Source organism: Natrix helvetica, assembly GCF_964273705.1.
Source record: "Natrix helvetica genome assembly, chromosome: 3".
In the NCBI taxonomy this organism is placed as follows: Eukaryota; Metazoa; Chordata; class Lepidosauria; order Squamata; family Natricidae; genus Natrix; species Natrix helvetica.
This window is the reverse complement of record NC_138549.1, coordinates 43,456,752-43,479,323: the sequence shown is the minus strand read 5'-3', so window position 1 is coordinate 43,479,323 and position 22,572 is coordinate 43,456,752. Positions and strand designations below refer to the sequence as shown.

At 36.0% G+C, this 22,572-nt stretch overlaps 1 protein-coding gene across 3 annotated transcripts in view; it reads right to left on the bottom strand.

Moving 5' to 3' along the window:
- Nucleotides 1–22,572, bottom strand: part of STS (steroid sulfatase) — a 101,340-nt gene that overhangs the window by 49,456 nt on the left and 29,312 nt on the right. For all 3 annotated transcript variants that reach the window (XM_081946022.1, XM_081946020.1, XM_081946021.1), the window contains 4 exons: nucleotides 19,018–19,139; nucleotides 15,812–15,934; nucleotides 14,290–14,713; nucleotides 7,648–7,784 (listed from right to left, as the gene is read on the bottom strand). In XM_081946022.1, coding sequence (XP_081802148.1) covers nucleotides 7,648–7,784; nucleotides 14,290–14,713; nucleotides 15,812–15,934; nucleotides 19,018–19,139 — 806 coding nt within the window. The remainder of the gene's footprint in view (nucleotides 1–7,647; nucleotides 7,785–14,289; nucleotides 14,714–15,811; nucleotides 15,935–19,017; nucleotides 19,140–22,572) is intronic.

The window sequence follows — 22,572 nt, the reverse complement described above, 5'->3', positions numbered from 1 at the left end:
CTGTTTCTCACCTCCCAGAAGATGGATAACTGTCCTGGCTGGCCCCATAATTAACAAAATCTATTAAGCTTCAGCGAGAAATAGTGACTGAACAATGTGCAGCTTTGATGTGTATTACTTATTTATGGTATATAACTTTTCAACAGTTTAGAGCAGTAGCTTGCCTACCTAGACAAGAGTCTCCTGTGTACTTTTATTGTCTTTGTTCTTTTCTGGATTCTATAGCCATCAAAAATTAGATAGTTTGATTACCAGTTGTAGGAACCAAATATTACATGATGTAATTATCTGCCTTTAATTGTCAGGAAAAATGTTTTTGAATTTTCTAAAGTTTTAGAGACATATGCTTCCAATAATGACTTCAAGATGCTGCAAAGCCACAAATGAACTGCTGAGGAGTTGCAGGCTCTCTCTCCATGATTTACAGTGGAACATAATTATGCTTTCATATTTACATTGTTATATAACTATTGTCCAAGCTTCAGAATATCACATTTTATAGTGATTTCACAAGGTCCTGCATTTAACAAATCTTTTGTTTCTGTACAGGAATTTAAATATAAGCTTATATATGTTCTAATCAGGAAAACATCCCATCAATACAGGGATTATTTCTTTTTTGGAAAACATGCAGAAGATTTCAGGCAAAGAAAATGCAAGCACCCTGGGTGCTAATCTCTGAAGCAGAATATATTCAGAATACAGCCGGAGAAGTAACATTTTCAAAATATGAAACAATATCCTAAAAAGCAATGCAATTAAAATAAATTTCAAATCTCAGCATAGCAAAATAGCAATTATTATGCTGCTTGTAAATAATTTTGTAAAAGCCAGACTATGGTTTTAGTTTTAAAACTGCTTCACAGAAAAATTGATGAATGCCATAGCATTGTTAAGGGAAAATTTTATCATAGGTTTGATTTGTTGGTTCATTCAAAGCTGTGTATTATTCATTCCATCACTCACTGGCTGTTTTCAATAACATCACAACTCATTTGTGCCTTTTCATTTGAAGAATGATGATAATGCAAAAAAAAACCAACTTTTTTTTAGTACTATAACATTTTGTTCAAGTCATTTAAAATTAATTGCCATTATAGTTCTTTTGGTGGTTTATTCAATTTACTTGTATTTTTTCATTCAAACAAATTACGGGGGGTGGGGGATTCAGCAAATTTAAACAACTGGTTATGGCTTTTCTACACAAAAATATCAATAACAAAAATTTTCTATGAGTTGGTTATCATAACAGTTTATTAACAGAGAGTTTGGGAATTTTATACTTGTGTTTTTTCATTATTATTGATACATTTTACTACTTTTATATGCTATTCTTATTGCTAGTGTCTTTCCTGTTAACTATTTTGTTATTGATATAGTATATAAATGACAGGCTAACAATTTGCAAACAGATTTAGTAGTTGAGTATTTTAAAATTCTTTTGGGCTGTTTTGTAAGGGGTGAGAGATTAATATTGCTGTTAATCAGCATTCAACTAGGAAGGATTTACCTGTACATGTGTTATTCGTTTTTTTTTTTAAAAAGACACTTTTTAATGTCTTGTTTGTTGTGTTTTTTCTTTTTCAATATTTGATGGTTTGTACTTTAACTAATCTTGAAAAAACTAAATATTATTCTGAAAAAAATACCAATTGAGATTCAGTACACATATTTAAACATTTAAGGATTAAAAAGAATGCCATGAGTTGATGCAGGTGTATTATTGATTAACGTGGTTTACAGTAATTCTTTAGAGTTTCAGACAGAAATATTTCCATGCTATCAAACTATGCTAAATATTAAACCTGGGACTTTGACTAGCTTTAATGAATCTAGGTTAATATGACTAAGGTTAGAGTTGGCCCATTATATTAATGTGGATATATCTATATATTTTATAGTGCTTAATATCAATGTACTTTATATGTTCTTCAAATCTATCCAGAAAATAAATGTATATTAAAAATCCCATAATATTTTGCAATATCATATAAAAAGAGGAAACAAGGACCTATTCTGCCATAGTATTCACAATTCATAATTAGATAATTAAATAAAGAATCAAAGGAAATTAATGATAATGCCTGCAGATAATCTTCCAGGAACATGTTCTTGATACTAATTAATTAATATTGTGGGTTGGGTGGGAGGTGGCAGTTTTTGTTTTCCCCTATTTGTCTGTTTAGAAATAAAGGGATTAAGATTCAAAGTGAAAGGGCAGGAGGAAAATAATCTTATTGAACTGATAATAGCAATATAGAAGTTGCATTGCAGTCTGAAATCTCTCAGTCTTTTCCATGAGATTAAACATTTTGAAAAGTTTGGAAAGTTCAGAAAACTCTGGACGGAACGTTTTTAAGGTTAGGTAGGAAGTCCATTTGATGAGGATACTTAACGTGGTTTACAGTAATTCTTTAGAGTTTCAGACAGAAATATTTCCATGCTATCAAACTATGCTAAATATTAAACCTGGGACTTTTCTGCAGGAAAATCATGTGCACTATTACTGAGCAATAAATTGTTGTCAATTTAATATTTGACTTAATGAAGAACAAGTATAGATTTGATAGTAAATCACATAATTTATGTAAAAGAGTTTCCACAAAAGAATAATAGAGGATATTGCTACCATCATGTAAGTCACATTTTATATATTATGATGTCATGGCACAAACAATACAGTTTTGACATTATTGTACCTTGTAAAAGATACCTATATTTTTATGCAAAATGTCTAAAATACTGATTGAAATGAAATCAGAAAGAGTTCCTGAAACTGAAGACTCACTGCTAATCAATATCGGTAAGATTAAATTTGATGAACTAGTGAACTAAATCCATAAGTGGTTTACACATATAGTGATTAATTATTTTACCTGAAACTTCTCTGAAAATCCCAATAGTTGGATGCACTTGGATCCTCACAGGGTATATTTTTAAAATTAAGCCTTCTAAATGCTTACTGTTTGGTGAGAAGCTGCATGACTTTATTTTAGAGGAATAATTAACTTTTAAAATATTAGTAAGGCCAGTTCTACAAAAGTAACATCTTACAGTGACTTTCTAAGTCCTGAACTCAATAAGAATCTATAACCTTTAAACACATTCTACCAGTGATGTGCAGTCAGGTGAGGCAAGTCACTCTCACCACTCTCATCATGAAAAAAAAAAAGTAAAAGGAAAAAGCTGAGCTAGTTGCTGCCTCACCGTGGATGACTCTGCTTAACCTCACTGGTGCTCTCCCTCCCCAAGTGTAGTGACTTCCTCCCCAGGCCCCCATTCATTTCTCTCTCACACACACACAGCTGGATAAAACTATATAAAAATCTAGCCCAGCTTCACTGATTACAAGTTTGAAAAGGCAACGTGGCTCCACCTGCAATCAAACTACACTTGGGGAGGGAGAGCACAAGCGAGCACTGAGGAGACCACAGAAGGAGGCAGGAAGCCAGGCAAAGAGCCATGCTGTAGTACACACACTTCCCCCCAGCCTCTTTCTTTTGGAAGGCTTGGCTCGGCTCCCCTCTGGCTTCTCTGCCTCTCCTCTCACCCCAGCCTGCCAGCAGGAGGTGGTGGGTGGGCTTTATTGTGTTCCAGGCATTTCCCACCCAGACAGCAGGCTGCATTTGCAATGGTGGAAGTGTTTGGGAAAGGCAGCAGGGAAATGGGGGGGGGGGTGGCAGAGGAGCTGCTTTCAAGCCACTGGAAAAGATATCCAATCCAACTTTTGTGTGTGTGTGTGTGTTTGAGAGAGGGGGAGGAAGGGAGAGAGGGAGGAAGGAGGGGAAGGAGAAGAAAAAGAAAAAGAAAGAAGGAGCAAAGGAGAAAAACAAATGCTGTTGCTTTAAATTGGAACTGAGCATGCCTGGCTGTGGAATTCTGGGAGTTGAAGTCCACAAGTCTAAAAATATTTGAAACTCAGCACTGTGTCAGTGCCTCACCAGTCATAAACCTCACCGCACGTCACTGCATTCTACCCTGTGTTATACAACATTTTACTGTATGATATTGGCCAGTATTAATATGACTTATGTTATTACAGAAAACAAGAAAATTTTCCAAAATTACACAAGTCTAACATGATATGTAACTAAGGTGGCTTGAAGATTCTGGAGATGGTCTCTACTCCAGCGGTTCGAATCCTAGCACAGTGTGAGGGAATAAGTGCTCATCATTTGCCTCGGCTTCAGTTTGACTTGCTATGTGCAAATAGATAAATAAGTAACACTTCAGTGAGAAAAATAATGGTGCTTCATGTGGTAGTACAATCCTAGCTGGTGTCGGACCTGCTGGTAAAGCTACAAGACTTGGGCTGGCACACAGAAAGGTGGGATATAATGAATTTTCTGCCCCTGTAGCAGTTGTGCTAAAAATGGTGATATAGCTATCCATTCATGTTCTGGTTCCTCACACTAACAAACTTTGTCCAATTTTATTCCAAATTACAATCTCAATACAAAGATAGGTATTATGCTGTTTATTATATTGGCTCCATGCTGTTTCTAATGCACTAGCATTGGTGATACTGTACTTCTTGGCTAAAAGAACCATTTCTGCAAATCAACAAGTCAAGCTTGTGAAGAAATTTATGAATTGCAACAAAACTGACAATTGCTTTCCATTTTTAAAACACACACTAAAACTATTTTAGAAGACTTGTTTCTATGAAAATTATTGTCAAATTCATTTGCTGCTCATCTTGCAATTCAAAGTGAATATGCATATATTTCTTAAATAATCTCTCTTGCCTTGATCTTGTTGCTTCATTGCTAAATGTATACTAAATAAAGTGAACAAAATTGAACTCTCTGTGTTTGCAACTAGAGCATTCTCTTTCAATTACACATCATGCTTCTGCTGCAGAGGTGAAAATCAGTTTTTGATACTTTAATATATATATATATATATATATATATATATATATATATATATATATATATATATATATATATATATATATATATATATATATACATATATATATGTGTGTGTGTGTGTGTGTGTGTGTGTGTGTGTTATTTACTGAAAGTAATGTTGTACCTTTCTTGATAGAAATCAGAAATATATTGGAAGCTAATGTGCAGAAGGAATGAAACAGGAATATTATCTCATGTTGCTATGGCATTTCAGCTTGATTGTTTCAAGTGCAACTTGATTTCACAGATGATTACCTCTAGAAATGAAGAGTCATTCCAATATTCCCACCGATAATGTGCTATTTTGCAAAACCTGATAAATTAGCACACTTTGAGAGGAGACACTTTGTGAAGCTCTCTGTTCAATTTCTTTCTCAGTTTTATTTGTCTTCAAACTATTAATAATTACCATTAATTAATAGGAACAATCTAAAAGAAACCTAATTCCCTTTATATTACACTGTTATCAGAAGCTGAAGTGATTTTAAATGCTACCAATACAAGTAGATGCTGGTGAATATTTTTTCCATGTTTTGTTCTCAGGTTTCCACATATACACAAATACTGTCTTTCTGATACTAGCTGAGTATCTGACCCTCACAAAATTAATTTAGGTTCTTCAGTAATCCCATCACCCTAGGTTTTTTCCCCTTAAAATCAGGTAAAGAGTTAACTAGGGTTCTCTCAATCCTGTGGAGGAATTTAGAGGATGCCCCTATTTATGACCTAACAGAATTATAAAACAAGCTACAAAATGACAGCTTCTTTGAATTTTCTTTGAAACCCAGAACAAACTAAGTGCATGGAGGGAGGTAATTCTGATTTAAATTGTTTTCTATTTACATCTTAGAATACTGTTTGTGCATTACAAAACAGCTCAAATTCTAGGTTGTAACGTAATCAGCATCATCTAACTTCCGTGTTCTCTCTCATTCTATTATAATCTGTTACCTGGTATACACATTGAAATGATGTTAGTCGAGCCAGTTTCAAAAATGTACAATTATGTATTCACATTTTTTTTCAATCTCATGATCTCAGCAGATCACGAAGAAGGAAAAGTTGTTCTATATTTATTCAAAGTTTTTTTTTACTTTTTTGTATTCATAAGTTGCCACATGAAATGTACTAAGGGTGTTTCTTACACAGTTGTCCTATTGCTCAGAGGTTCAGCCATATGTGTCTTATTCATGTCCATGAATTCTATAGTACCTCTTCCCAAAAAAGATAAAAGGACAATGTCCTTCCATGTACATAGCTTTTTCTTTGGAAGAAAAGAAATTGGATCACTCCGGTGTTGCAGAATGGATAGGATTAAGATCCAGTAAATTTATGATCATGATTAGAATTTCTGCCCGTAGAGGAGGCATGCTTCGGGAACCATTGGCCAAAGTATTCCAGCTGGCAGTGTCCAGGAGAAGGGCATTTCACCCCCTGATATATGATTGGCTCCCATTTTCCTGACCTTCTGCATGGGGAAGCAGCATACCTAACAGGGAGAGCATCACTTTGGATGTGATTGATGAATTAAGAGGTAATCCCACCTTCCCCCACTGCATTCTATTCCCTTCCTCCCCATTTTTTAACTATAATTTTATCTTGATTGGGATTTCTATTTTTATTGTTTTAGAGATATTTGTTAGGATTTTGATGTTTGAATGCTGAAAGCTGCTGAGAGTCATTTCATTACGAGGACAACAAATAGATTAAATAAATAAATAAATAAATAAATAAATAAATAATAAATAAATAAATAATATGTTTTGATATTTTTTTAAAAAATAACACACCACTGTCACCACTGCATGTCTCTTTCCATATTCTTATTAATGAGCTATGATATATTGCCCTAATACTCTGTTGATACAATGCTCCTCATATTATGTGAAGAGGAATGAAAAATCATTTCACTAAGTATGATTTTGGCAGAAAGTTATGATATACTGGAAATGTTTAAAAACATGCCATACAGTGGTGAACATTTCTTCGTTATGACTACATTTAATTTTATCTTTTAGTTCAAATATTTTTTTTCTATTACCACAATATAAATTGTTGTTACTTTCTAAAATAGCTTTACAAAATAATTCATATCAATTAAGAACATAATTCAGTTCAGAATAAGAAAAACACGCACTTGCTTTAATAATCATTTTCCAATTACCTAAGATTGCACCAAAGATCAAATTTTCAGAAAAAAACTGCATCTCATCAGATTTATTCCTGAATGATTTGAGCTAATAATTTTTATCTTTATATGTCAAAATAAACCCTGTATGAGGCTCAGTTTCTAAAGTACAGGTATTTTTCGACTTATAGCAGTTCATTTCGTGACTGTTCAATGTTACAACACTAAAAAAACAGGACTTAAGACTGTTTTTCATTGCAGCATATCCATAGTCATGTAATCAAAATTCAGATGCTTTGCAACTGACTCATATTTATGATGGTTGCAGTGTCTCGGGGTCATGTGATCACATTTTGTAACCTTCTAACAAACAAAGTCAATGGGGAAGCCAGATTCACTTAACAACTTTGTTACTAATTTAACAACTACAGTGATTCACTTAACAAAAGTGGCAAGAAAAGTTATAAAAGGGGCAACATTCACTTAAGAATTTTGTCACTTAGCAATATAAACCGTGGGCTCAATATGGTCATAGGTCAAGTACTTACCTGTATCATTATTTCAAGACAGGTAACACTTTTGGATGATCAGAAACATACATACCTACACTCCAGTCCATTTCTTCCACAGCATCCCCATATAAGCCATGCTTGCTCTTTCCTCTAAAAGCTAGTGATGCATAAAGAGCTGTATGGACTTGAGGGTATGATAGGAATAGGAGAAATGGTTTATCAATATTCCTGAAATAGAGAATATAAATCAGAATGCTAGGGAATGCATAATACATTACCATTTTCATATGAATTCTTTCTTGGTCACATGATTTATTCAGTAATAATTCCTTCAAATATTTTGGAAATATCTTACATGTTTTCAGCCAATCTAACATTCAGGAATTTTACCAGATAACCTGAGGTTGCTAGATTGAGAAAATCTTGGTAACCTACCAAACAGAAAACAGAATGGCAATTCAAGTAAGTTTGGGCTCAGTTCTTAGGATGCTTGTTATTTCTATTTATTTCAATTCAATAAAATAGAGAAGTTGTGTTCAAAATCTATCAACCAATATTTTAAAGTGAAATTTAATGTGAAACGGATATATTAGAACACTGTTATTTTCACAATGAAGGGCATTCTCTGACCCATACAATTTAATAGTATTATATGATGGCATAAAAGGAATTAATACACTACTACAGGAATAATAAAAAGTAGAGAAGAAAACTAGGGGATCAACCATATTGTACTTAATTCTCAATAACAGACATGAAATGATAGATGTGTTGTAGCTATAGGAACCTTGGGGGGGGGAGATGATCATGAAACATTGGAATTCAACATTATGCAAGCACAAGCAAGAGAACAAAGTCAAACTAGAGTCTTGGATTTTAAGAGAGCCAATTTAAATAAATGTAAAGAGAACTTGGGAATTTAAATAAACAGACATAATTTGGGAAGAATTCCAGGGATGAAAATTCTCAAGGGGAAAACAATCCAAGAAGCTTAAGAAATTTTGAAAAGTGAGATTATAAAAGCCCAGTCTAGCACAATACCAGTGAAGAAGAAAACTAACAGCTCTCAAAAGAAACCAGCAAGGATGACAAATAACTCTCTTATAAATTGAAAGGCAAGAAGGACAAATATAAAAAGTGGAAAGAGGGGCACATAACTAAGGCAGAATATCAGCAAATAGCATGAGCCTACAAAGATGAAATCAGGAAAACTAAGGCTCAAAATGAACTAAGATTTGTGACAAAAGTAAAAAAATAACAAAAAAGCTTCTTTCAACATCTAAAAAACAAGAAAAAAGTCAAGGAAAATATTGGTCCATTATTGGAAGAAAATGGCAAAAAGGTGACGAACATCAGGGAGAAAGCAGAACAGCTTAATTCATTTCTTGCATCTGTCTTTACACAAAAGGATAAAAACAGTCCAACCTTCAAAAACAGTACTGTAAAAAAAAGACTAGGTATACCAGTTAAAATAGGTAAGAAAATGGTAAGAGTGCACCTGTCCACCCTAGATGAGTTCAAATCACCAGGACTACATGGATTACATCCAGTGGTGGGTTTCAATTTTTTTTAGAACCTATTCCGTAGGTGTGGCCTATTTTGTGGGCGTGGCTTAGCGGTCATGTGACCGGGTGGGAGTGACCAACTTGTAAATGTGGTGAAACTCATTTAACAATGCTCTTGCTTAGCAACCAAAATTTTGGGCTCAATTGTGATCATAAGTTATCTTCCTTTTTCTTTCTTTCTTTCTTTTTCTTTCTTCCTTCCTTCTTCCTTTCTTTCTTGTGTCTCTCTCTCTCCCTCTTTCTTTCCTTCCTTCCTTTCCTTCCTTTCTTGTGTCTCTCCCTCTTTCTTTGTTTCCTTCCTTTCTCTTCCTTTCTACGTTTTCTCTGGCAGAGTCACACGCCCACCCGCCTGCCTGTCTTATCTTACACAAGTTGGCCAAAGCGGCTTCTCTCTCCTCCTCCTGCCAGCCGAAGGAAAAGCCCCGGGGAGACGGGCTCCGCATGCTGCTCTGCCGGGCTGCCGCTAACCCCTAAAGAAGAAGCGGTGGTGGATCCTCTTCTTTAGGGGTTAGTGGAGGATCGGCTGCGGCAGCCTGGCAGAGCAGCACGCGGAGCCTGTCTCCCCGGGGCTTTTTCTTCGGCTGGCAGGACGAGGAGGAGAGAGAAGCCGCTTTGGCCAACTTGTATAGCCTCCCGCCTTTCCTGAGCAGCTGGCAGCTGCAAGAGACGCGAAGGGGAGGCAGGTGGGCTTTGCAACCCGAAGGCTGGCATTTCGTCTCTGCAGCGTGAACCAGCTTGGGCGCGACTGGAGAAGTTTCCTCAGTGGAGCTCCTGAAAGGGACGCAGGCTGCCACCGCTCCACTGAAGACATTTCTGAGAAGAGAAACTTCTCCGGTCGCACCCGAGCTGGTGGAGCGCAGGCAAGCGCCGTCCCGTGACAGGGGCGGGGCAGGAAACTTACTTCTGGGTTCATTGGCCAACCGGAATGCGCGATTCGGTGCGATCCGGCAGAAACCCACCACTGATTACATCCCAAGTTTCTGAAGGAACTAGCAAATGTGATTTCAGAACCACTGAACTATATCTTTCAAAGATCCTGAAGCACTGGGGAACTACCAGAGGACTGAAAAAGAGTCCCCATCTTCAAAAAAGGGGAAAAATGGATCCAGGAAACTACAGACCAGTGGGGTACCCCAAGACTCTGTCTTAGGCCCAATACTCTTCAGCATCTTTATCCAATGATTTGGATGAGGGGAGAGATGGGGAACTCATCAAATTTGCAGAGGTGAAATGGTGAAAAAAGTAAGGTTCTACATTTAGGCAAGAAATGCACAGGTATAGTATAGGTGGTGCCTGGTTCAATAGAAGTAACTATGAGAGAGATCTTGGAGTCCTAGTGGACAATCACTTAAATATGAGCCAGGAGTGTGCTACAACTGCCAAAAAAAAAAAAAAAACCAGTCCTAGGCTGCATTAATAGAGGGATAGAATCAAGATCACATGAAGTGTTAATACCACTTTATAATACCTTGGTAAGAGCACACTTGGAATACTACATTCAGCTTTGGTTGCCACAATGTAAAAAAGAGCAGAGAAAGCAACAAAGATGATTAGGGGACTGGAGGCTAAACATATACTGGAAGGAACGGTTCTGGGTATGGAATATGGCTAGTCTAGGGAAAAGAAGAATTAGGAGTGACATGACAGCAGTGTTCCAACATCTCAAGGATAGGAGAAGGGAGTCAAGCTATTCTCCAAAGCACCTGAAGTCAAGACAAGAAGCAATGGATGTAAACTAATGAATGAGAGAAGCAAACTAGAACTAAGGAGAAATGAGGCAAGTTGTTCTGCTGATTAATTAGCAGAACAACTTGCCTCATTCACAAATTGTGAATGCTCAAACACTGGAAATTTTTAAAGAATAGATTGGGCAACCATTTGTCTGAAATGGCATTGTGTTTCCTGCCTGAACAGGAGATTGGACTAGAAGACCTCCAAGGTACTTTCTAATTCTGTTATTCTGTTAATTCTGTGTGTTTTAGAAAAGTATTCACAAGTGTATTTATGCTTCTTGCATATATCCTTTAGGAAAGTTTCTCTCCTTTTAGTTCTCCTGGAAGCTGTGTTGGGCATTGGAAACATTTACTTCACTCAAATACAGATAATAATGAATCAAAGATAGATCTTGGTTCCAGCCTAAAACTGAGCATAAGTAGTAGCTGAACAAAATTACTAAGGCAGGTTGATTAAAAAGAGTGATATCTCTATCTCAGTATTTATTGTCTGTCTGTCTGTCTGTCTGTCTGTCTGTCTGTCTGTCTGTCTGTCTGTCTAGTCATCTCTGGGAGCATAGGGCTACAATGATAAATACAGGAAGAAAGAAGTCATCACTTACAAATGTCTATTTTCAGGAGATGACAGTCCCTGGGGCAATATCAGGGAGGCACTGCAACACAAGAGTTCTTGGTCCCAGAACTTATCTAATAAATAGTTCATACACATGGGCATAATGTTATTTGAGGATTTGCTTTTTAAGTCCACCTGATTGACAGCAAGCTTAGATAAAGAATCCTAGCAATTAATATCCTTAAGAGTATAAAATCACAAATAATTATTTTTCTCTCTTTAAATTTTCTCGTAGGTTTGGATGAGGGTTGGAAAGTGAATGACTCCTGTGACCTTGAAAATGGAATGGCAGATCAGCTTCTAAAAGGGAGGGAGAGTTGACAATAACAGTTAAGATCCTGTTTTATTAACTGAAGCAGTCCATTCCCTCTGAAAATTTACCATCATTCCATTCTACACAATTTATCCAAGCAGGTCTTGCTTTCTTAACAATTCCGTGTTATTCACTGAAAGAGCAATAAAGCAAACTCTGTGCTTGCATATATATTCATATTCATTTACATGGCAATGAAACATGCACATCCTTCTCTTTGATGATGATCAATTACTTTATCCCACCAAAACATTCCTTTGTATTTAAATACAAAGGATATAACTCATTTTAACTATTTCATGAGTATCTTACTTAAGAGGAATGAAAAATCTCTAACAACCCTAATAGATCATAATTCAAAGTCAGGAATGTTCTTTCTTCTAATGCTTGGGGCCCAAAAGCAGAGTCCTTTAACATAAGTTGTTTTAAGCCTTCATCACTTAAAATAAATATATGTTTAAAGGTACAGTCAACCAATTCTAATATTCTGAAAGTGTCATTTATATTAAAATTAAGCTCACAATACATAAGACAGCCAAATATGCAATATTGCAAGACAATATATCACATTAATAATTATTATTCCCCTTCTGTCCTATTAAAAATTATAAATTGGTAGCAATATATGGAAGTGCCTGGGAAACTTCACAAATGTAAAAATAGCCTGTGCATTTCTGATTTATGAAACATGTATAGTACTATGCCAATTGCCTTTTTTCCCCCTTGGGAAGGATTTTGGTCACTGTCTGTCTCCCTTTAAGATCATTTCCTGTGCTGTGGTCTTTTCTTTTTCCTCTGAACTGCGTTAACAACTTCCTTTAAAAGAAGGAGAGGTGTGAAGATGCTGCTGCTACTTGCTATTCCTTAATGTTTGCTGATATTAAAAAAAATGACTATGAATAAGCAGCCATGCATGTCATGTTCCCAGAATCCTTCATCTATAGCAGAAAGCTTCAGGAGTGTGTCCTAAAGTAAAATTGAAGTCCCCAGAGTAAAGATGGTTGAGGGCTCTGAATTTCAGATAAAGAAAGCTAGATAAAGCTAGAAAGCCTTATGCCTGGAACAGAAATTGCATCCCTCAGACAAAGCTCTGCTTCAGAATAAGTGCCAACAGACTTATTCCCAAGACAATCTAGGGAGTCAATGTGCCAATGCAAGAAGCAAGCTGGGCATGAAATCGTAAACACATGGATGGAACATTAATAAGAGTGCAAGGAAGAGGAAAAATGGCTCGATCACTCATTCTGATTATAGCAATCACAAGCCTGACAAGTGGCTTGTGAGAAAGTTGCTCATGGGATTGGCAGTGATGGGAATTGTATAATATTATGTAAACCTGAAAGGAGTTTTTGTTGTTACAGAATAAAGAGTAGGTACACTTGACCCTTTATAATTAGGTTTTAATGTTAAAGTGCTCTGGACAAATTTTAAAATTACTTGAAATGTAAATACCTAAAGTAGCAAGAAAAAGAACAAGGTAATGTTTTTTTTTTCTCATTGAAAAAAAGAATTTGGTTGTCTTTTAAAGCTGCATATAATCATCATTGTAAAGTTTAGCTTCTTATACAGAAACATTGCTAAGCACCTTCAAACATTTCCTTTTCCTGAATTTTAAAATTGGTAAACAGCAATAGAAAATGTTAGGTATTTTACTTTCCATGAGAATAAAAGAATATAACTAGTTTTCCAGACACAAATATCTAACAATTGGGATTGATAATAGAAAACAAAAACTTATTTTCAGGCATAATCAAATTTTCCTCACTAAAAAGAAAAAGTCTGTGTTTGCATAACAGAATAAACTAACATTTGGTTGGCTAGTTTGTAATAAAATATGTAGTAGAGATCTGAGTCACATATTTAGATTGTAGTTCTTTTATGCAAATTAATATAGCTGGGTTAATTGATTAAATTAACTAATTTAACCATGGATAAATATAGGATGCAATATAGATACTGAACACTGTTCTACTCATGTTCAGTTTGCTATGTTCTTTCTCCAGATGTAAAAAGGGAAGATATAAAACTGAATTTTCACTATTTATGTAACTGGTTGATATGAAGTATTACAGATTTCCTTCCCTTCTCCAATGCATGGATGGTACTTGATATGCTGCAGGTACCCATCAAGGATTATATTTTAAATATCATTTCAGGTGAGAATACACAGCAAGGCTGGAACAGGCCTTGGGCAAATTAGTTTGCAGAATTCTGGAAAATAGTGTTTGCTCTTCACCAGCCCGAAGGTTCTGTACTACAAAAACTCAACATTAGCTGAAGTGCAAACAAAATGTTCAATTCAACAGTTGAAGCTATATTGAACAGGGCCTTAGATAATGTAGATAGTGCTAGCTCCAAAGCACCAGCATCATTCACCAAAAATGAGTGAAACTTATAAATCCCCAGTTCTATAAATGTGTGTATTTTCATTTTTTGCACAAATGCCAAGTTCATTCTCTATGACACTAATATCCCAGAGTAATGTTCCAATATCTGAAACTATACCTACCTTCTTATAAAATGTTTGGCATCTTCTGTAAATCTCTGGGTTAGGTTTTCATAAATCCATGGTTGCTGAGTAATACTGTAATTTCTCATCAGGAAGCAATTTAGATGTCGAAAGTTGTTAAAGAAGAGGAATATGATTGCCACCAATGTAACAACCAACACAAAGAAGTAGCCTACCATTCTATGTGGAATTCTGAAAAAGCCAATATAATGCATGACTTCCAAAGTTATTAGAGCAATTCCAGTGATTTGAAGGGTTGAGGGAATATACATTTTAATTCCTTTGATGAAAACACTTCCATCCCCAGGTCTGCAGTCTCTAATATTATTCCCAGGAATTCCATAGAAATGATCAAATCCATGATTTAAGGGATGGTGGCAGAAATCATGACTGCTGTTACAATTTAAACCAAGATGCCATTTGCCTAGATGAAAAAAAGTGCATAGATTTCAGATCATATGTTAGCCCTCAATAAAGATTGTAGAAATACATATTTACATTTTAATATGAAGGTACCAAAATCATATTTTCAAAATATATACATGAATAAAGTAATGCAATGTGAAAAAAGCAATTTAATACATTTTTGAATGCAAAAATATATACAAAACATATTACTGTGTTTCCATATAATAAACTATATGTAAATAAATTATTTTGAATAATTTATAAACAGAAGTATTTCAACAGAAGTGATAAAAGGAAAAGAAGTTTTAAAGTCTAGAAAAAGTGAAAACTGAGCAAATATATATCCGTTTCTAATACATTACTTAAATAAACAAATAAAAAAATAGGGAATATTCACCCCTAACACCCGTGGTTAGGTGGATTATATGAATAATTTTGAAATAGTCTTCAACTAAAGAGATTTATCTAAGAAAGCCCCAATCCTTTTCACTTGATTTCACAAATTTTTTTTTAACTTTCTCTGAAAAATATGCCACTATACATTTCTGTTTGAATGCACATTTTGGGCATGTGTGAATAAACATTCGTATTGTAAAAGTAGAAAGATCCGGTCTACCCTTTATTATGAATCTGGAGTTACTTTTTTCTCAACTTTTCTGATGATAAGCAAATCTTACTTAATAGTGCGGACTAATGGGAACTAAAATGAGCTTTCAGAAATTTTTACTATTAATGTGGCATATTTATACTGTATTTACAGTATGTTCACTACAGGCCTCAGAAAACCATTAACTAACTAATGGTTATATACACCTATACACAGTTAACAGATTGCCTTTTTTATATGATATTGGACCATATAGTCACTTAAACGTGATCCATAAATTGGGTGAAGAATTTAAAAAAATAGATCAAACAATTGCATTATTTCATGAATCTATGTTTTCACGAACATATTATATTTGGAGGTTTTTTGTTATATGTGTGTGTATGAATGTTGCCAATATTCTAATGTTAACTTGTAAAAAATTTTTTGAAAACCAATTTAAAGATAAACACACATATTTAAAGTGATACACAATGAAAAATATGCACCTATATCGATCACTCTTACCTATAAGACCTGTAGAATAGCCTTCCTGTTGTAGAAGCTTTGCAAATGTTATTTCTTCAGTAGGCAGACCTCCTGAAGAGGCTGAAAATAAGAAGACTCCAAGCCGATTCAGACTAGCCATTCCTAACGTAATTAAACATTTGAATATAAAGGAAGTCATGTTTATTAAATGATATATATGTAAATAAAGCAACAGTAGAACAATACGTTATAGATTATCTATGAAAAATAGATGGCATATTGATATAATACTAGAGCTTGATTGTTTTTATTAGGATGAGAACAAAAAGAAGTTCACCCATATCCAGGTATTTTTGTAAAGAATGATTAAGCATCTTTTTGTGATTGAGGAGCAGATTCTGTGATCCATAGCATTATGAGCTCTATTAAAGCCTGATAGGAGTGGACAACATGCTAATATGTATACTTTTACCACCATTCCATTGTTATTATGATTAGCCACAAAGCCAGCTAGATGTTTAAATTGTAGGTGGCATTGTCATCCACTTAGTGAGTCCTTGCCAAAGACCTGGGATAGGCAGATGTTATTATTTAATAACATCCTTCTCATCTTTTCTATTACCTTCTATTATTAGCATTTTATGATTATATCACTTTGTTGTTTGTATGTACACTGAGAGTTTATTCATAAATTCCTTGTGCATTCAATCACTCTTGACAATAAAGAATATTCTATTCTGTTCATTAAAGACATTGTCACAGTATTTAAGCTGTTCCAAATAAAGCTGCTTTTTGCAATTGACCATGATTATGTCAATGCCAATGATTTTCAAGTGTTGCTGCAGTTGTTTAATATTCTTGTTAATCTTTTGAAAAAAGCAACAATGTAGCTCTCATTTTCTAATCAGCGGGACATCTAAAAAGAAAAAAAATGGTCAGCAAAATGGCAAAATCTGCAAAGTATGGATTTTAGAATATTTTCAATCCTGAACATTCCCAAGCACAGTAAAATTTTCATTGGAGGAAAAAAAAGTTTTGATTGGCTTTTGGGCCTGATGCTTGGTACAGCCTGAAAATATTCTATTCTGAATGCCTTAACTGCTTAATTTTTATTCTACTTCTCAACTTTTGTCATTATATTAAAGCCTCATATAGGGAAAGTTGCCTTCCTTTGTATGAATGGGAATGTTATATGGAAGCAGCTGTGTTACGAATCAGTTTTAAGTGCTGGCCCTGCTGATCTGTCTCCAAAATCCATCAGATTAATGGACCAAGACAATAAGCAATGGCAACATATTTGGGGAACTCTTTGTCACTGAGATATGACAGGCTGGTCATGCCATCAATTCAAAAAAGCCCTAGAAATGCATTTATTCCCATTATCATTCTCTTAAGGTTCTTTCTACTCTGATGAAAATTGTTTTGTGCAAATGGGTTGCTTGTGTTATGCAATGTATACATTACCTTCCTACTGAAAGTGACTAGTCAAGATTGCTAAATATGTAAATATGTTGTATGATTACTGATACTAAAGCAATTTTTTTTCAATTAATTGTTTCTGTTTGTTTGTTTGTTTGTTTGTTTGGATTTATATGCCGCCCTTCTCCAAAAGGACTCAGGGCGGCGTACAACATTAAAAAAAACACACATCCCAAAAGTTTAAAAAAATTAAATACATATCCAAAAAACAAACCGAATTTAAAAGACAATACATTTAAAATAAGTTAAAATTAACAGGCCAGGCTGGCTTCTGATCAATTATAAATTAAAGCTTTACATTTAGTGAATTTGTTCATCTAGGGATTCACTAAAATATACAATTTATTTGGGAGAAGGGTTAGCTTTTTCATGCAACTGCAATTGAAATGAAATCACCATTATCTGTGAAAAAAAATGTGATTTTACCTAAACTCATATTTCTTTTTTTCCCATCTACCACATAGAAAACAGCAAAACATTCAACAGAGGTTTTTGTAAAGAGCATTAGTGCAAATAAGGTATCCCTCTCCAAATTGTTTGTAAGGAAAGAGAAAAAGAGGACAACCAACAGCAAGGTGGATGAACTCAGTGAAAGTGACAACCAGTGCACTGTTGGAAAAACTGAAACAACAGATTAGGAATAGATTATCTTGGAGAAAATTCTATATATGTGGTTGTTAGGAATAAAAAAATAACCTGATGGCACATAATCAACCAATCCCTGTTGCATTAATGTAGGCTTTCTCTTTGTCAGTTTGCAGGCCTCGAAACTATTCCTTGGTAAGATAGACAAATATTGGATAGACTGCATCACTACCAGATGGATTCGTAAGTGGCTGTACTCAACATTTAGTCCTCAATAGAACTACATTTTCTGAAAGAACAATTAAGTGGAACGTCTTGAGGGTGTGCTATCACTGGAGGTTTTTAAGAAAAGATTGGACAGCCATGTGTCTGAAATGGTATAGGGCAGTGATGGTGAACCAATGGCACGCGTGCCACAGGTGGCACGCGGAGCCATTTGTCAGGGCACGCGAGGCGCTGAGTTCACCCTTTTTAAAAGCCATTTTTCACCCTCCCCAGGCTCCAGAGCCTTTATAGGAGCTTGGGGAGGGCGAAAATAGCCTCCCCCCCCGAAGGCCCTCCAGAGGCTTCATGAGCTTCCATGAAGCCTCCGGAGCGCAAAAACCTGGCCCTATGGGCAAACTGGAAGTTCGGGAACGGACTTCCGGTTTGCTCAGATGGTCATTTTGACTGCTCTGGAGGCTTCAGGGAAGCGTCCTGAAGGTCCCTCAAGCCTTCGGAGCGCTCAAAACGACCCTCCGAGCAAACTGGAAGTCACTTCCGGTTTGCTTGGAGGTTCATTTTGACTGCTCTGGAGGCTTCAGGGAAGCGTCCTGAAGGTCCCTCAAGCCTCCGGAGGGCTTCCAGGGGGCGGGGGAGGCTGTTTTTGCATGTACTCTATAGTGGTGCATGTACTCTATATGTATATTCCCACAAAGAGAAAAATTCAGTCTTCTAATATCAACACATTAAAGGAAGTGTCTGCTTCACCTTAACATGCCTTCGGCTCCAAAACTTGCAGACACAGAATAGAACATCTGTCTCATATAATAATTACTAGAGTCAGCAATCTCACTAAATAAGTGATAAATATAACATACAGTGTATTTTCTTTGAAAAGTCCACACTCACATAGTAATTGTAAGTTAAAAAACACAATATTTTTTCATATTTAAAAGTAAACATCTAAACACTTTAGTTACCTGATCTGATAGGATATCGTCCTGTCAAGAAAGCTGCTCTACTTGGAGTACATAAAGGGGAAGCTGCTACATGATGAGTTAGTTTGATGCCTCCTTTAGCTAAATTGTCTATATTGGGAGTTCTGGAAGAAAAACATGTGCATTGACAGTACATAAAGTTTGAATTCAGGCTACTTAAAAAACATTCTTCCATCTCTGCTACTACCCTATCAAATACAAACAGAAGAAAAAAACGTATATACAGAGAGCTTAATAAGAGTATTTTCTCTTATCTTATTTATGTGAATAACATTAAACATCAAAGCAGTTTATTTATTTGAAAATGGTCAAGCACATTGATAAATGGATCATCTTATCAGCCTTATTTATGAAAACATTCTCTTTTAATAAGTAAGCAAAATAAAGCATGGATGAAAAAGCATGAAAATGCAACAACAATGTATAACAAATGAATGAAATAGGTTTTTTAAAAAATAATAATAATAGCCTAGTTATTACAACTTGCATGTTGCTGCATAATTTTTTTTAAAATAGGTCCCTTCTGGAACAGAATCATGTGATCTTATCTTTTCTGATCTTACATTCTTTAAAAAATTGAGTTCCTTTATATGTAAAACTTCATGCAACAAGAAAAAAAATTCTCAACTGAACCAAATGCTAAATAAATATTGTAAATCAAAATGTGACAATATAATATATGTTAGGAATAAATTAGTTCAAGCTGGTCATAGTCAAGGTAACTATATTACATTATAGCATTATTCTTTTAAATACATTAATGTTTAAACAAATTATTCAAGATCAACCATATGTAGACTGAATAGGCTGCATTAGAATTAAGTATGATCTGGATGCATAGCCTAAGCCCAGGCTAACAAAGGTTACCTATGAGGTTTGAAAACCCTGTGGTTTTAAGCGTTCCGAAGGCTTCAGGGAAGCCTCCGGATGGTCCCTGAAGCCTCCGGAGGGCCTCCGGGGAGGCAGGGGAGACTCTTTTCGCCCTCCCCAAGCTCCTATAAAGCCTCTGAAGCCTGGAGAGGGCGAAAAATGGCTTTAAAAAAGGGTGAAAGCATGCCATAGGTTCGCCATCACTGATATAGATGCTGGTAGATGTGTTTCTGCATTAGAAGCAGAAACTACTGAAGTAATACCTATGTTTTTTAAACATCTGTTGATCATATACTCATACAGCAAATTTCCCATCACTATTTTCATCTGTGATTAAATTCTGGAGAGATGGGAAGTTATATTAAATATACACACCCTGTTTTACCAAAAATAAGACCTACTCTGAAAATAAGCTCTAGCCTGATTTGTAGCATGATCTAATATAAGCCTTACTCCAAAAATAAGCCCTAGTTAACATCATCATCAATGGTGTGGGCATGGCCAGCACTGGAGGAAGCAAGGGCAAGGGGGTGAACAGTGTCTGACAACAGCTGCAGCCTGTGTGCGCAGGTGAGTTATTACCTATCCAAGCACCAGATGGAGGCAGAGTTGGGGGGAGGGACCTGATCCGGATGCATTGCACAGGACACAGGAAACTGAGAGTCAATGGGCCGGAGCAGGCAGGCAACTTTGGAAGGCTCACCTTTGTGCAGCAGTCTCAGCAGCAGATGGAGGCAAAGGAACAGGGGCTATGGCAGGTGATCCCAATGCACTGCGTGACCTACTGGAAAGCTGAAAGTCATGAAGACAAGCCTCCCACATTCACCTGCCCACTCCGTCCCACTGTCTTTCGGCTTGCCTGCTCCGTTGTGGCCACAAACAAACAGAAGAAGTTGGCCGGCAGCCACATGGGGTCTTGCTGGATGGCGATACTAGAGCTGCTGCCACGAGCTAAAGCAGGCATCAGTGTATGGGTGGCCTGGCTGTGGTAAGCTGGGGTGGGGTGTGTGGGACAGCTCCACTCTCCCTTGCCTCGCAGTGAAGCTGGCAGGAGGAAGCAGAAGAAGTGGGCCTCCAGTAAAGGGGAAAAAAATACCCCCCCCCCCAATTAGCCCTAGTGCTTATTTTGAAGCCCCCAAATATAAAACTCGTCTTATTTTGGGGAAAACATGGGTAATACTGGGAAAATATGTCATAAACAAAGAAATACAGTACGTACATAATTATAATTAGTGCCAGAAAGAAAGTTCAATATATTCAAAATACAGTGTGAAGACTCTGTTATTTGGACTATTAATACATGAAATATTTTGCATGGGATCTTACTTTTAATGAATAGGGTTTCAAATCACACTTGTAAATATAGTGATTTCTAGTTGTGCTAGAATTCAATTCTTGTAATATTTGATGATGATGAAAAGTAAATTATGAAATTTAAAATCTAACACCATCTGAGAAAAAATATTTGAGAAGAGTTCTGAACCACAGATCCCAATACAAAGAGAATTCAAGTAGGGGATGTTTAAAGTACTGTGCCAAACATGATCATTAACTTTTGATTCTATATAAGAAGCCAAATTTTGGGTTCTACATTTATAAAATCAGCAATCCATATTTTTTTACCTCTTAATTGCAAATACATATGTGTTGTTCAGTGCAGACCAGTAGTGGGTTGCAGATGGTATGCCCTGGTATGGGCGTACCGGAGCCTACCTGGAGCACTGGATTCCCTTCTGGTACGGTGCTCCAGAGGGCCCACCCTCCCACCCAAGCTCCTTACCAGTCTTTTAAGTCTTCAGTGCTTCCGTGCACAAGCGCGGCTTGTACAGTGTCTGCGCGATGCTCCGCTGAGCAGCTGGAGCGTCACATAGGCTCATGGAGGCAGTAAGACGCATGCACGCGCTGCACACATATATGTGGATGACGCCGGGCCCATTCCAACCATACCAGTTGGAACGGGATCCGGAACCCACTACTGATGCATACCTAGTATTTCTATACATATAGAAAATGTCTTAAGTCCCAAATGTGCTTTTTCAAGAGGCAACTGGAGTTTCTAAATTTAAAGAAAAACCAGAAAGTCCAGTTATCTCAGGAAACAGCACCTTTGGGACAACCATTATCTAGATGATTGAGAATTTCTATAGATATTGAAGATATCTTAAAGTATATAAATTGCCCTAGGACTTAAAATATGTCACATGTTTTAAAAAAATTTAAACTCTTGTTTCCATTTCTGGAGAATCAGTCCTTCTTAATAGTTAGTCAGATTCATCATAATATTATTTAACAGTTTCCTTCAAGCAATTGTGAGGTTACAACCATATCTATTTTTCAACTGTACTGTATACTAGGCATTTGCTTTTATTTTTAAATTTATTTTATCTATATGAAACTCGCTTACTTGTGGATGAAGAACTGATTTTTGAGATTTATTATAAATATAATCCTATTGCTTGAAAATGTCACCATAAGTCACATTAAAAACATCATCTATCTATCTATCTGCCTGCCTGCCTGCCTGCCTGTCTGTCTGTCTGTCTGTCTGTCTTTCTTTCTTTCTTTCCATCTGTCTGTCTCTTAGAAATTCTGTTCATATATAACACTACAGAATAAAGTGTACAGACAGTTCGTCACCTCGACATGCATTGGAATACGTTTTGGTCA